Consider the following 16,242-nt stretch of genomic DNA (forward strand, 5'->3'; position numbering starts at 1 on the left):
TATTTGACTCATTATATTAATATTAATTCAATCCGTTTTTTTTAACTGCTACCAATTTTATCTAAATACACTCTGATATGCTCGAATTTTCGAACATGCAACATTTTTGATTTTGTTTATATTCTTCACGCATAAATAAGTTCTTTAAACAACAGTATAATTAACTAACATTGTTATATGCAGTTTAATATTTTGTTTTTGCTTGAAAAGGTCGCAATCTTTTGCCACCGAAACCGGTCGCGAATAAAATATACAATTTGCGTAAATCTATTTAAATTCTAAATATGTTAAATTTTTACTATATCTTGACATTTTAAACTAAATGCAGTTTATTTTAAAGTTTCTACATAATCTTCGTCAAAACATTTAAAGTGTATATAGATTTAATTTTAATTGATATTTTGAAATAGAAGTTATTTGAAACTAAATTAAATTATTTGTAAATATTGCTTAATGGTTTTCATTAATTTTTTAATCATCTACATTTATGGAAATTAGTTTTTAATAGTACATAAATTACAAAATTATCATACAATTTCTTAAATGCTACTACAACAAATATATAGTTTGATTATTGGTTTTAAATATAGTTAACAAAACTTAAATATCACTGTAGAGAAATAAGGAGAGCATTATAAACTGTAAAGTTGAATCAAAACTTACTGTTCACTAATTACCTGATGTATGCAACTAACTAATTTTAGAACCATTTTAGTTGTAGCACTTTATGTTTATTGTTGTTTGTATTTTATTACTATGTCATAGACATAAATTAATTTAATTGATAATTTATATGTTTGCCTCAATTTACACCTAAACAAATTGGTTTTTACAATTTGATTTTTTATGTAGAGAAAAATTTTCAGTTTACTAAACTATATGTTGTTTCAATTTAGTTAATTAAAACTGTTTGATTTTAAAATAGTTTAATTACTGCGAGTTTTAGTTTGGTTTTGTTTTCAAAGAACACCTTTATATTTTTTAGTAAAAATGTAATTTTTTAAATTGACCTGGAGCTAAAGAATTTAAAAATTGTGTTACTTATAAAGGTTTAGAAAAACCTTAAATTATAATTATGAAGTGAGAATTGCAATAACACAATATTCTGTAGTTGAATAAAAGCACAGTTACTTACTTAAGAAAATTTTGAATTAATCAGTTTTAATTGCTTACTGAAGAAGAATTAGAAAGTACTTTAGGCAATGTAACGAATACTAAGAAGTTTGTAGATTTTTTTGTTAAATAAAAAAAACTTTTTTATTTAAAATGATTTTAATAAAGACAAAAAAAAATCACGAAGAATAACACAAAACCAAGGGAAGATTTGAGATACTTATAACTAAAATATTCTTACTGTTACTTAAAATATGACATGTTTTCATTCAAAAAGTTTTTGTTCTTTTTAAAACACCTGGTGCAATATATTTTTTGTTGTAATATATTTAATTTTAGCTTATACTACTTATTACAGATATTATGCGTCTTAATCAGGAGTTCCCAAAGTTTTTCTCATAACGCCCCCTTTAAAGAATTTAAAATACTATTGCACCCTTCGTCAAGTGTTATCAAAAACACTTATCATAAAACGCTTAAGAACTATTTTTTCGCTTATTATGTATGTTTTAAATTATGGCCCCTTATCTACCCTTATTTTCTGAATTGGCTTCCAAGAGGAACCATTTGGCCAACTTTGGGAAACCCTGATTTGCGAAACTTGAAAATGTAAGTTGAACGTCTTGTTTTATTACTATAAAATTTTGCTTTAGTTATATTAACAGTATAAAATATGTATTGATTTTAATCATATTTTTCCAATAAATACACTCGTTCATACTTTATAAAAAAAACGTTTAGTTTTGTTATTGATTTTTTACATAACTGAAACTAAATGTTTACTATATTTTCTTAAGATATTTACAATATTTTTAAAAAAAAAAACAGTTCGAAACTTAATGGATAGCTTGTGGATAACATTAACGGTCATCTTTGTTTGGTTAGTACGTTTTAAGTTAGGTATTTTGCAAGTCTCTTTTTAATTTTCACAATTTTTATAGTGTACTATACAGTTTAAAACGATTATAATTGGTTATTAAATAAACTTGTATTATATAATGAATGAATATATAAAACAACAAACTAAACAGTAGTTTTACTTTATTACACTAACACATGTTTCATCACTGTGAGTACCTTGAAATTTTCTTTAGGATATTTGCTGATACTAAGGGTAAAAGCAACATGCTAGACTTTAGCTTTTAATAGTCTCTTTACAGTATTTAGTTTTATACAGAGCTCCGTTAAAGTGTGTTAACTTGTTTACACATATAAACATGTTTTAGTGTAATAAAAAAAAAGTACTGTTAAAATATTGTAAGGAGTATACGGTTTGTCATAAATAAAGTTTTTTTATGCTTTCTAATGTAAACTTTAAAAAATTCTAATAAAGATCATAGTGATACAAGTATTGGAAAATATAATAATAAGAAATTTAAAGTTTACATTAGAAAGCATAAAAAAACTTTATTTATGACAAACCGTATACTCCTTACAATATTTTATTTTGTTTCTATTAAAATTTTGATTGAGTTTTTACACTTTTTTATAGTACCAGCTCAACAACGAGTGAATCTTACGACAAAGGTGTAATTATAAAAATGTATGAATATTTAAAGAAACCATACCGAGTGTTTAAACTAACTGGAACGAGTCTAAATATGACTATGAATTCATTCCTCCAGGTTAAAGTTTATAAACATAAATTTTTAAATGTTTTTTATTTTTACTTTGTTTTTATTTAAATCTGAGTTCGAATATTTAAAATAGAAACTAAACTTTTTTTTTCGTTCTAATTATGATGATTTGATACATTTTTATAATAAAATAAACTTAAATATTATTACACTATTTTATTTATATTGTTTAATTATAAAGTTACAACTAAATTATTTTATTAGTTTGTGGATAGTAGAGTATTGATTAGAAAATATCATAATGTAGGCGACAAGCATTTAATACCAAAATAAATACAATTAAAAGACTTCTAATTTAACTTTTTATTGATGAAATTGAGTATTACAGAAGGGAACACAAAATACTTGGTGACAAATTTTTACAATGAAACTCAAGTTAATCTCGGAGACGATCTCAACTTGTACATTCGAATAAGTAAAAAATTAATAGATCAGTGTGGATTGTATGCATTTTTTGGATACAGCAACTTTCCTGTTAGTTTGCAGTTAATATTATTCAAATTATGGTATTATAAAATTGAAAACAAGCAGATTGTCTTAACTTTTTAACAAGTTATTGGTTTGAACTAACTTTGTCAACTTAAGATAAACAATCCTGCTCACATAGTTGAAAATTATTTTGAACTACGGATGCCTGGCAATGTAGTCACAAAGAAGTCAGTTTTTGGGTTAGTTTTTGTTTTTTTTTTATTAATAGTTTTCGTTACATGTTTCAAAAATGCCTGAAAATTTATTGCTTGTACTTACACTTTTTTATTAACTTCAAAAATAATTTTTGTTGCGTTTTACAGAACAGTTACGCTCGAAAGTAAGGGAAACTGGACTGTTCTCAAGTTGAGTATAAAAAAGATATCAAAAAGATTCCACAAAACTTTAATAGTTTTTGATTTAGATCCGTCCAAAACATGTATTTTAGACCAAAGAGCTATAATAACTTTGCTAAAAGTTAAAAGTAAGCTGTATATTGTGTTTATAGATATATTTAGAATAGTTTTCTTTGTTTAAAATGTTTGCTGGATTTTATCTAAGTAATGGTTTAAAAAGCGAAATAAAAGAAATATTATTATATATTATTTGAGTAACTTGTGAGAAAAGTTATGAAAAAAGTAAAAGTCAAAATAAACTTTATAAATATTTAGTTGGTATATATTTTATACATTTAGCAATGTTTTTTAAATTTCTCAAACAATTAGAATATCAAATAGTTAGACTAATTTTGTTAAAACAGATGTTTGTAAAAATTACAATTGTTTTCATGGTTGAACTTGTGTAAGACAGTTTAATCCTATTGGCGAACCATTTCCCAATTGTAAATGCGTAAACGGATACCACGGATTTAATTGTGAAAAAGGTTGGTTTAGTAAATAAGATATATTTTATAAAAAAATGTTTGTAATGTTTTAACCAAGTAGGTTTTATTTTAGTATTGATTTATGAGTAACAAAATATGCATTTTGTTGTATTTTTAAAGACCGCCAGGGTGCGGTAGAATTTTTTTTATCAAATTACAAAATAAAACTTTAACAACGTCTGTTATAACGCTCATTAGCCTCTAGCTTGCGAACTACGCGCCGCTCGATATGTTGTTTGTTATTTTTGTTTTTGGCTCAGTTAGCCATAAGATCGTGCAAAAAGCACACTAACTTTAAGAACTTAAGACACTGATTGAAATTTAAGAATTTTGTTATGATAGTCATTTCATAAGAACTTTGTGTTTATTTGTATTACTGTATTGTAATGTGCTCAGTTAAGCTATAATACCGTGCGAGACGCACACGAATTCATTATAAGAACTTCTATATTATTTTCGTCTTATAAGATCTTGATGCTTATTTGCATTATCGTATTATATTGTGCTTAGTTTAGCCATCGTTGTGCATGAAGCACGATACATATTAAGACTCTGTATTATTAGTACTTTTGTTAGTAATAACAATTTTTGTATTTAAGATTTAAAACGCTTTAAGAACATTTCTATTTGTAGAACTTTGTGTTTATTTTTTGTGTTTATATTCGAAGTTTTATTTAACTGATTTATTAGCTGCTTTATCACTTCTAATTCTACTTTGATTCACATTTAAATCACATATTCAATAAACTCACTTCATTGAAGAAATTATATATATTAACTTTTATTACTTACTAAGTTAAACCTAATGAATAAGGTAAATTCTGTAAAAGCCTTAAGAGCTGAACGCGCTAAGCATTTAGCACAAAAAAGGGGACTTCCCCAATTAAAGGTAGTTCCTTCCTACCACAGACCCTTTAGGACTACAAATGGTGACCCTGTATTTAATATGAGTACCCAACCTTCTGATGCTACCAAAGTAGAAATACTAAACTCTTTAAAATTAAAAAATTTATTCTGAACAGTCTTAATCTCTAGCGCTCCATTATGGTAAAAATATTTTTTTATCAGGCAAGCACGTTAAAATACTTTTTGAAATCTTTTGAAAAACTTTTAGCAATACAGTTTAACAAATTCAGTTAACACTCATTTAACTAATCTTATTTTTAGAATCAGTTATAAATTATTCTATGTAAATTTAAGCAAATGATAGAGCAGCAAATTATTTGGTAACTTTAAAACTATTAATAAAAAATTTTAACATTAAGCTTTTTTACTTTATACTTACTGCATATAATTTTTTTAAATCCACTTAGTTAAAATTTTTGTTTTTCCTAAAGTTATTAGTTAAAAATGCTCATTAATATAGTAAATAATATTTGTTCATAATTTTTTATGATATAGCTTAGTGAATTAAAGGTTAAAATTCTTTCTTTAACCAAACTATAGACCACTTTTTTCTGTCATATTTTTAACCAAGTTGATTATCTTAAAACTTTTGTCTACCTTAAATTAATGAAAATCCAAATTGGTCATACGAGTAAAATAATTAAATTAAAAATGTGCATAATAAAAAACCAGGTCTGAAATTAGCTTTAATCTAAAACTCTATTGCTTGAAATTACTAAAAAAAAATTTTCCAAAGCTGCCTAAAACTTTCGAGCACCCCTAAATAAGTTTCCTGAACCCTTAAATTTTTGTGCATCCGAAACAAAGTGGTGCAAACAGTGAAGACAACTGATTTAGAATAAAATCAGTTAACTACCATACTGTGGTTTTTAATGTTGCAATAATGCAAAACAATAAGATAACTTTTATATACTTCTGTAAATGTTTATTTTACGAATAGAAGTTACTATTACTATACCAAGTTGAGAAAATAAATAATATAATTTAAATATACACCAATTATTCATATATTATTATTTATAAGCTTTACTTTAAAATAAGAATTTAACATTCTGTTTACAATTTTCTATCAAAATGTAACAAGTAAAACTATGTTAAACTATTGAAACTAACTTTAATTTCAAAAATAGTAAAAAGTACCTTGAAAGCTTAAACACAGCGATAAACGCTACAAGAATCTTGATACTAAGAATTTTACAAAAATACATTAAAAAATCAAAATTCTTTTAGAAATCTAACCTAATAAGAAAAAAATTTTAACCAAGTATAAAAAAAAAGTATTTGAAAAGTGAGCCATTTAATTTTAATACAAGTTTTAACTTTTCTTTTTATAACAGTTTATACATGTTCTATAGTTTAAAATTCTGGTATTTTCACTATGCAGAAATTAAGTAGACTTTTAGTTACTTCAAATGGTTTTATTGACCATTTATCTTCATCAACATTATAAATTTTCATATACGGTGAATTGAATTCTATAATGAATATTTTATTTCCTATTGACAAAGCTTGGTTTGCTAACAAAGATGGAGAGTTCTTTAAAGTGACAAACCTGTTACAAGAAATATCAAAAAGTTCACATGAACGCCTTATTCCGATCGCAAACAGCTTGCGTTTAACGACAACCAAACTGTGAAGGAATTTTTCTTCAACCATATTTGGCATTTGGGACCACTTGTCAGCAGCGACATCGTACGACTCTACTGTACTTAATTTTCTTAATCTATTATCCCTTCCACCGCACACCACGATTCTTTCTTCAAAAACCGTACAAGCCGCGCCTTCCCTCGCCTCTCTCATTTTAGAAATTTGCGACCATTTCGCGTGTTTCGGATCAAACTGCAAGCATGAGTAAAGTGAGGCATCAGCCATGTAGCCTCCGAAAATGTATATTTTGTCTACAAATGCACAAGCACAAAATCTTTCTCGAATCTCAAGATCATCAACCACTTCATGGTAAGAGTCAGTAGCAGTGAAGTGTTTATATACAAACTGTTTATTAGTTTTTTCATTATAACCAAAACAGTAAGCCTCTCCTTTTAACCATACTACTCGCTCATATATCCGGTCTTTTTTTATTAGAGGAAAAGTGTTTAGAGTTTTAAAAGTACCTATATCAACTTTTGTTACATTTCGAACATCTTCGTGCGAGATTGAATCTCCTCCGCCGTAAAGTACAATATTAAATGCTTCCTGGCTACAAAATCTACTTGTGCTTAAACTTTTTTTCAAAAGTAATTCTTTATTTTTAAGAACCGCATTGAATGATTCATTGCTTTTGTCAAATGCAGAAAAAGATGACCACTTGTTTAAAACTTCTTTCATAGAAACTTCTGATAGCAAAGAAAAACGAAATTTTGGTAACAACTGTTCGGCAAACTTGATACGTTCCTTAATATTATAGTTCAGCCATTTATCAGCAGCATTGATTACTTCAAGTTCAGAAGTTACAAAAAGTTCCGAGCTTGATAGAATTTTCAACAGATGGATGACATCTAACTCTAGGAAGTTGTTAGTATCAACAAGCATTGTAAAAACTCGTGCTATATAACTATAAGTAGCTATGGAAAGTCTTGAAAGCTTGAAAACCTTGGTCAGTTGTAGATATAAAAATACATTTTCTAGGTTTAATCTATTTTCAAAAAGTTTGCTAAGTTTACTCTCCACTTTTTCATCAGGTAAAATTGTGCTCAATTTCAAAATATGGAGTGTTGGATTATCGTCTGTATTCCAAAGAGCTGAAAGTTTTGTCTCAGTTTTTTTTGACGAACATAATTGACACTAATCTTATTTATTTTAACATTTTATTATTTTTCGTTTATTAACTTTTAATGATTAGTTTAAAAATGTAGTTTTGTGTGTTTAATTACCAACTTTTAAAATTATAAAATAAAAAGTACTAAACATTGCATAAAAGCAGTATTTATAAATTTAACTTTCGATTCTTAAACTTGAATAAATTTAACAACTATAATTTTTACAAGTTATAAACAATTATGTAATTACAGCTATTCAAAAAAAGATTCATTACAACAGCTTGCTCAATTACCAAATTGTTTAAGTATCTATAGTGATAAAAATTTCAACTAAAATTTCTAAGTAATATTATCAACTTTTTTAAACAGTTAATAAATGTACACAAAATGTAACACTTAGTTTGAGAATATAAAGTTTTTTAAATAGTTTAAAAAGCAATTAATTATTTTAGAATAATGTTCATGAGCCTGTTTAAAACATAATTTTTTTCTTGAGATTTGTTTTTGTTTGTTTAAAAATATAAATGTTTCAAAACTTACTATTTATTAATTTTAATATTGAATTACACTAAAGTTTTAAACACTGATCTATCGAAAATATTATTACTATTTTTTAAACGTGCTGCAACTCTTTTTTCTTAAATTAGGTTCAAGTTACATGTTAGTTCTTATGACATAAACTACTATTAACCTTTACTAGCAAATTCATTGGTATTCTGTAAAATGTTTTTAATGAAGTTATTTTTGGTGTTTTTTGTACATGAGCAGGCAAAATAATGTTTAGTAGATGTTTGACAAGCTTCACTAAAACTTAGCTTCTGAACTCCATCAAAGTTCTTCTTTTCCATGATTTTTTCAAAATAAGTTTAGTTATAAGTAGATTTTTTGAACTATTATATTTTTTCCCTGTTACAATATAGAGTTAGGTAGCACAGAAAAAAAAAGTTTATATTATAACATAAAAGTATAAAATCGGCTATTATCTATAAAAAGATTTCAATGCAAAAAACAAGACATAAACTAATAAATAACGTATTAAGAAGTGTCTTCTTTTATACAATACAAAGTCACATCAAACCACAATGACAAATAAATAAAAACAGAAAAGTAATAAATTTTAAATCTAGAAACCTATTAACTTTTTAAGAAGTTAAATTATATATTCAATCACTTAAATAAAATTATCTTCATTTTACCACAGTTTAGTATATGCAGCTAATAAGACTGAAAGATAAATCCAATTGGTCTGAGCATGCAAGCCCTTTTTGTAAATTAAAAGATCAGTTTAGTCAGGGAAGTGTAAACGTCAATAACTTTCAAAATCATGTACAATTTTTTCAAGTGTCTAAGCTTAATTTATTATTTCGTAAGTGTTCTGCTATAATGACGACATAAAAGTAACAAAACACAGTTAACAAACGCAGAATTTTTCTTTTTCTTTGACCTTTTTAAAAATAACTATATACAAAATATTACTGTGAATTTACAAATGTTATTGGGTTTTCGTAACACTTTGTACTTGAAACAAAAAAGGGAGTCAATTTTGGTTCATATCAAGCTCTTCAGACAACCGACATAAAAGTTTCTTCGAACCAGCTAAGTTTTACATAAGATAATTTGTTAATACTCTAACGCTAATTAGTAAAACTTTGGAATCTAAATTCACTAAAGTTGTATTTTTACAAAACACCAGGGAGTGTTTAAGCTTTTTCAGTTTGGTAACAACTTTTTTTTCTAATATGGTCGAATTTTTTTTAAATTACAACGCACTTTTAGAATAACGTAATCATTTAGTCAGAAAATTTTTACAACTCATCTAAATAAGTGATAGTAAATTTAGTAATTTTACTATAAATAATATTTTCATAGTGATTAATGTCTGTTTTAAATTTTATTTTATACTACTTAACTCATTTAATTAGCTCTTCAGTATAAATAAGTTTAACAATTGAATTCTTTTAAAATTTAATTCTTATAGTTAACAAAATAATATTCATATACATAAACTGTTTCCTAAAACTTGAATGCATAATAGTTTATATTGACAAAAAAGTCTAACTACTGAACAAAAACTTAATTAAAAAATAATGAGTGTTCTTATTAACTTTTTTATTTATTAATGGTTTCGTTGACAAAATATTTTGACCTCGTCAAACAATAACAAAATAGTAAACTTCACTTTGTCAATGTTGTTTTGTTGTTTGTGCACAAATAAAACTATGAATGCATAGAAGAATGTAAAACCAAAAAAAAAATATTAAAAAAAAATATAGGTTTAACCTTTCATACTGTAAATCTCTAAAAACTAACTTAGAAATAAATTCTTAAAAAACAAAAAAAAAAACTGGAAAAAATAACAAAATAAAACATTACCGGATTAAGAACAATGTAAAACTAAATTACAGTTGTTTATAAAAATTTCAAAAAATCATGAATAATCATTAGAAGAAAAAAAAGACATATAATATAATCAAGAAAACGAAATTGATAAATGCACCTGCAGAAAGAAACAAACAACCTTATCGGGAAGGAAATTGTAAAGCAGAAAAGGTTATTTACCAGGCAACATTTGAAACAGGAAAAGAATCAAATATATACAGCGTACTAAGAGCAAACCAACTCAAAAAACAAGTGGCAACACTCAAGGCCACAATAAACAGTAAACTGAATGACAAAAAATACTAACAAGCCACTGAACTTTACAAATACTAACAAGCAAATGCATAAAATACCTTTACTAACAAGTCACTGAATTTTCAAAACTAATACACTGTATTCAATAGATATTGGTATACTCAAGTAACAAACTTATAAGTTTACTTTAATGGTTACAATATACAACACACCTACAAAAATAACCATTAATCAATTTAAACCTAGCTCATACTAAATTATGATAAAGAAATTATTTTAAACTGAAAGTATCTTCAGATGTCATATATTATTTTCTATAACTTCATAAGTTAAAACTGTTCTGAGTTATCCTGACTGTTTGTGTTTTAATTCCAAACTAATCTTAGACATGCTAAGTCACCTGAGGTTTTAAAAATTTAAAATTTTCCCGAGTATCCTGGGCTTGTGACAACCCTGATTCATGGACGTTACTACCAGTTCTACCTCACACCACTGATTGCATTTTTATAACTAAAATCTATATTTTCTTTCTTCAGTATTCACTATTATAAAAAGTTGTAAACTATCTTGAATTTGTAAAAAATAAATAAACTGGCTTTGGTCATCTTTATTAAAAAATCAATCTAGCCTGAGTTATCCTGAAATTTATTTTTTTTAAATTTCAGGGTTACCTTAAGTATACTCAATGTGTGGCAACCCTGCAATTTTCTTAACATATTTTATTGTGTAATTTAAATTTGTACTATAAACAGTTTAATAAACTACTAAGAGGATATAGGGATAAGGCACTTTTTTACATGTTTATCATATTTTAAACACCTCTGACTCGTATAACACAGGCTTATAACTTATTTAAAATTCTAAAAGTTTTTTTAAGTTTAAAAGTACACAATTGTATAGTTTAAAAAATTTTAAAGGACTAAAAAAAAGGACTACTCCCATAAAATATATGTTCTCCCAACAATTTTTAAGCAATCTTTTTTAAACTATACCCTTCCAGTCTTAACTTAACAAATATGTTTAAGAATTTGGTAAAACTACTAGTAGATTGTATTTTACTAAATAAAACAAAAATTTTTGTTTTTTTCTTAGTCATATATATTTTTTATTTTTACTATAGGGTTATTTTTATATATTACAAATAAATTTTTATGATTTACTTAAATAAATTGCTTAAATTTAATGAGAGTTTTAACCTGTAGAAGTTTTTTATGAGAAAGTAATACTTAACAAGTCCATACATTTAAATTGAAAATGTTTTACCAAAGTAATGGTTTTTCAAATGTTAACTTTTTTTTTTTCTATAAAACTGACTTATATTTTGTAATTAATTTTTCAGTTAAAATCAAAAGTTGCAGAAACTGTTTCAAAATTGCGTTATACTATATTCAAAAATCATATAAATGAAATGAAAAACTCTGTGTTTTCTGGTGCTGAATTGTAAAACTAAATACTTCAAATTTCTTAGTGTATTATCATCATATTTTTAAAACAGATATAAACATATATAAATGTATATAATTAGTATTCAAAAATATATGACCAAGGTTTTGAAACTGTAAAATATATAAAATTATCTTTGTTTTAATGTTCCACAGGAATAACTTGGAGAAAAAAGGTAAAGTTTATTTAAAATTAGTTGTATTTATTTTGTAACAAAACTTCAAACTAACCAGAGCTGCCAAAATTTTTTGTAAATTTTTAAGGTTTTTTAATTTTTTATGTTTTCCCATTTTAGTATAAAATAAAATTTAAGGCAAAATACTGTCTTAAATTAGATAAAAATATTGAAAAGATACAGCCATGCTAGTTTAATTTATATAGAGTTAAAAAAATTATAAACAATAGAAAAAATATATTATATATGATACAAGTTAAGTATCTAATCTTATTTCCATTATTTTAAGTGTAAAAACTGTTCAAAACTCAAGGATTTTACAGCTTCCTTTTACAGCCTATATTGTCAAATTTAAGGTCAATCCAGATTTCTATGGCAAATATGATTGATAAAGCTCTAAAACTTATTTTCATCTGCTTGATCTAATTATTCTAAGGAAACTTACTAATTGCAATTTAATATTTTAGTTTAGTATTTTTGTCAGCAATATAAATAGTTTATCACTGGATCTAATTAAAAAAAAAATATTTTATGTAAATCAATAGAAGACTTGTTTAGTTAAAAATGTCTTATAAAGAGTATGTTATATTTAGTACTTGTTTAAAAACAATTTTAGGTACAATTAAACAAACACTAAGTTTATGACAAACATTGTTTGCACCTTTTTTGTTCTGGGTAACAATTTCTCAAAGAAGAATTCAACTTTATATCTAAATATTTACATCAAAATGACATTACAACTTTTACAATTTCATATCAAAATGACATTGTCATGTAGAGTTGAAAGTGAGTTTTGGTACATTACTAACATAAAACAATCACTAATAGTTATATATTTAAACTCATATAAATTATATGTTGCAAACAAATCTCAAAAATTTCTGTGAAAATAATCATACTAACTCAAAACATGTGCACATAAAATCAACAATAATTCTCACTTGACCAGTGGTAATCAAGTTTTGTAAAATCTGTGCACACCAAATGAAATTCTGTGTACATTAATGCTCTATTTTCACATAATGTGTAAGTTTAAAAATTAGCTTTAAAGTCACAAAAAACTTAACATTTTGTTTTGCTCTTCATCTAAACTCCAGAATATAAAGTATAAGTTTCAAAATGAACTTTAAGTTACATTTTTGGATTTTTGTGCATACACACCTGAATAATTTTTGTGCAAACATTAATGACCACTAACTTAGACTAAAATATAACTTTTGTAAGTTAGTATTCTGTGCTCATTCCCTTAAAAAATAAAATGTAAATAGTTAGAGAACTCTAGAATAGACACTTTGATGAAAAATTACTATAATTTTTGTATACATGGTAGCTTCTAGATCATGAGAGTAAAATGGCTAATAAATGAAAGCTAAATTACACACCAGGGTTAGATTTAACTTTAATATTAAACTATGTCCCATAACTAAATAAATAAAATAACAAAACTTAATATTTTTTTTGTGTAATCTAAAAATTTTGTGCACCATTAAATGAGTTTCTTGTACCCAAAAATTTCCTGTACCCATAAAAATCGTGTACACGTTGAAGACCACCGAGTTAGAGTTTTATGTTCCAGTCTTCACTTCATGTCTATTTTAAATAGTTTGTAGCTTATACAGGGTTTCCACTCTTGGAGTCTAAAAAAACTGCACTGAGGTAACATGTGGATAACAAATTAAAATTTTGTCTCTTGTGCTAACTACTTATAACTCATATTTATTTTTCGTCTTGATGAAAAATGAAAGTTGTATGTGTTATGTGTATGCTTCTGCATTATGCATTCACTAAACTCATGACAAATACTATTTTTAATATTTAACATTATAACTTTAAATCAACTGAGAAATTAATGAAATTGTAAGAGGAACGGGTCTAAAATGCACGAACACAAAACTGCACGAGGTTACCAAATTGCACAAGAACAAAATTGTACAAGTGCCCAAAATTGCACGAAACCAAATTTGCACGAGGGTACTAAATTGCATGAGGGAACAAAATTGCACGAAGACGATTTTGCATCAAGGGTCAATTTTGCAAGAGTTACATTTTTGAATGAGAGAAAAAAGATACAAAAAAAAATTGAAAATAAAAAATAATAAAAATAAATTAAAAAAAAGTTACGGACCCAGAGTAAGGGTTAGGGCAGGGGTCGGCAGGCAGTTGTTGCTCGCAGGCCAAATTTCAAGTTTTCAATATCTTCACGGCCTACAGTTTTAGTTTTAGTGGTATTTGAATAATATTTTGGTTTATGTTTTGGTCACATCAGAGATAGTTTTATTTTTATTTACTTTATTATTTTGAATGACTTTCAGTTACACATAGAATACCTATTTAATGTATAAATATCTATTGGATTGGAATAGAATTAACTTTGTTAAATATACGTAAGTCTAAATAAAATATGTACTTTCTTGAAAACTTAATGAGTTAAACTTAATAAGTTATATAATTTTGCTCATAACCTAACTCTCTATAAAAACCAAGCTTGAAAAAAATTTATGGGTCACTTTCATACATTTTATATATAATGAACCACCTTTTTATATTTGTAAAAATAATAACTTTTTAAAGTAGTTTTTGCGTCTTAAATAGTTTGCACTCTTTTTAAAATTCAGTAGTTAATTAATTAAATGAAATTAATCTATTTATACTGTAGAAAAGCTAAATCAAATTTTTTAACATAATTAATGCTTGAATACTTTTTTAAAATACTTTATGAATTATTAATTAGGATTTTACACGGTTGCCACTTTAAAAGCAAAAATGTCTGAATTATATAAAAATTTATGAAAAGTTAAAATAGTTAAAAACTTTCTGTTAATTAAGCTTAAATACATAACTAAAATATCATTGTTATAAAATAGCACAATATGTAAATAGATAAAAAGAAATACAATTAGTAAACTAAACTACAGTACAGTCATAAAAACTATTCTGAGAATTCAAATATTTATTCGAAGTGTTTGAAATATAAGTTTCAGATGCACTTGAGTTTTATAACAATTTCTTAAACAGCTTTAACCTAGTCTGGGTTTTTAAAATTTTTAATTAGCCTGTTTGTTTCGCAACCCTGTTTAAAATAAAACTCACAAAATAAAGAAATATCAAAGTTTATTAACAGTAAATTAATTAAATAAATAAATAAATAAAATATTGCAACTCAGCTTGAATGGACAACTAAGTTTTTAAATTTTTTTAACAAATGTTTAACAATTTATTAAGCTATTTATGAATTAGAGTCAACTTTATCTTATTGAGCATTATAGCAATTCTTTATCTGCAATAAAAATATTGCATTTAAAAACAGCAAATGTGAATTATAAGACGAGATATAACAACTTTAATAAGTTAGTTTGGAGTTGTTGCGACAAACGAAAAAAAAACAAATTGCTAAAGTCAGTTTCAACAACGCACATGATTGTTTTGAGTAGCTACAGACTGACCAGAAAAAAAAAACTGTTAAGGCAAGTTATTAAGTAGCAAAAGTAGTTATTAAATAAAGATACCGTTTAGAGTTGAAAACTTATTCAAATAACTTGTGTTTGCGTTGATAAATTATTTTTGTTAATTACTTCAATGTCAACAAGAAGTCGTGTATCGGAAATTTATCTGGGAATGTCTGAAGAATATTAAATCTCATAAACCAACTTAGGACATAAATCAATCTGTTAAAATGCGAAAACTAATACAACAGATATTGTTCATTTTAGAATTTTTTTAGAGGTGTTTTACTAATTTTGAAATTTTAGAAGAATTTCTTGGTCTAGTTCCAATATAAAGCACAACAATAAGTAAAGACATTAAAAAAGTAAAGGTGCAATGCACCAATATAGAGTTTTTAACAGTACACTTTTTTGCTTCTATTTCTATTATAAAATTAAGTTAAAAGTAAAAAAACTGCCTTAAATGATATAGAAAGATCTAAAATAAAATGTTTTTTTTAATAAAAAGAATTTATATGGTAGATTTTTTGTGTCAAATCTAAATTTTATGTAAAAATTGCTTAAAGTTCTAGGTTTTTTCGACAATTCTCAAATTAAAGGCATTTTCAGATTTTTCAAGTGTAAGTTGTCAAATTGGAAGCTTTTCGGGATTTTTGGAAACACTAATTGTTCACACTTACATGTATACAATTACTATATATAATAACTAAAATTATATCAGCTGAAAGACTTAATTTAAGATATAGTATAATTCAAACCAACACTCTGCATTAAACAAAACATA

The 16,242-nt window shown here is 25.4% G+C and overlaps 1 protein-coding gene across 1 annotated transcript; it reads right to left on the reverse strand.

Moving 5' to 3' along the window:
• Window positions 1-6,363: 6,363 nt before the first annotated feature.
• On the reverse strand, window positions 6,364-7,536 carry LOC145843241 (kelch-like protein 7). Its single transcript, XM_082950704.1, has one exon. The coding sequence runs from the start codon at window positions 7,534-7,536 to the stop codon at window positions 6,364-6,366; it is 1,173 nt and encodes a 390-aa protein (XP_082806830.1).
• Window positions 7,537-16,242: the final 8,706 nt, after the last annotated feature.

The sequence above is a fragment of the Thalia democratica genome, chromosome 8 (genome assembly GCF_965202585.1).
Source record: "Thalia democratica chromosome 8, ktThaDemo2.hap1.1, whole genome shotgun sequence".
Classification (NCBI taxonomy): domain Eukaryota; kingdom Metazoa; phylum Chordata; class Thaliacea; order Salpida; family Salpidae; genus Thalia; species Thalia democratica.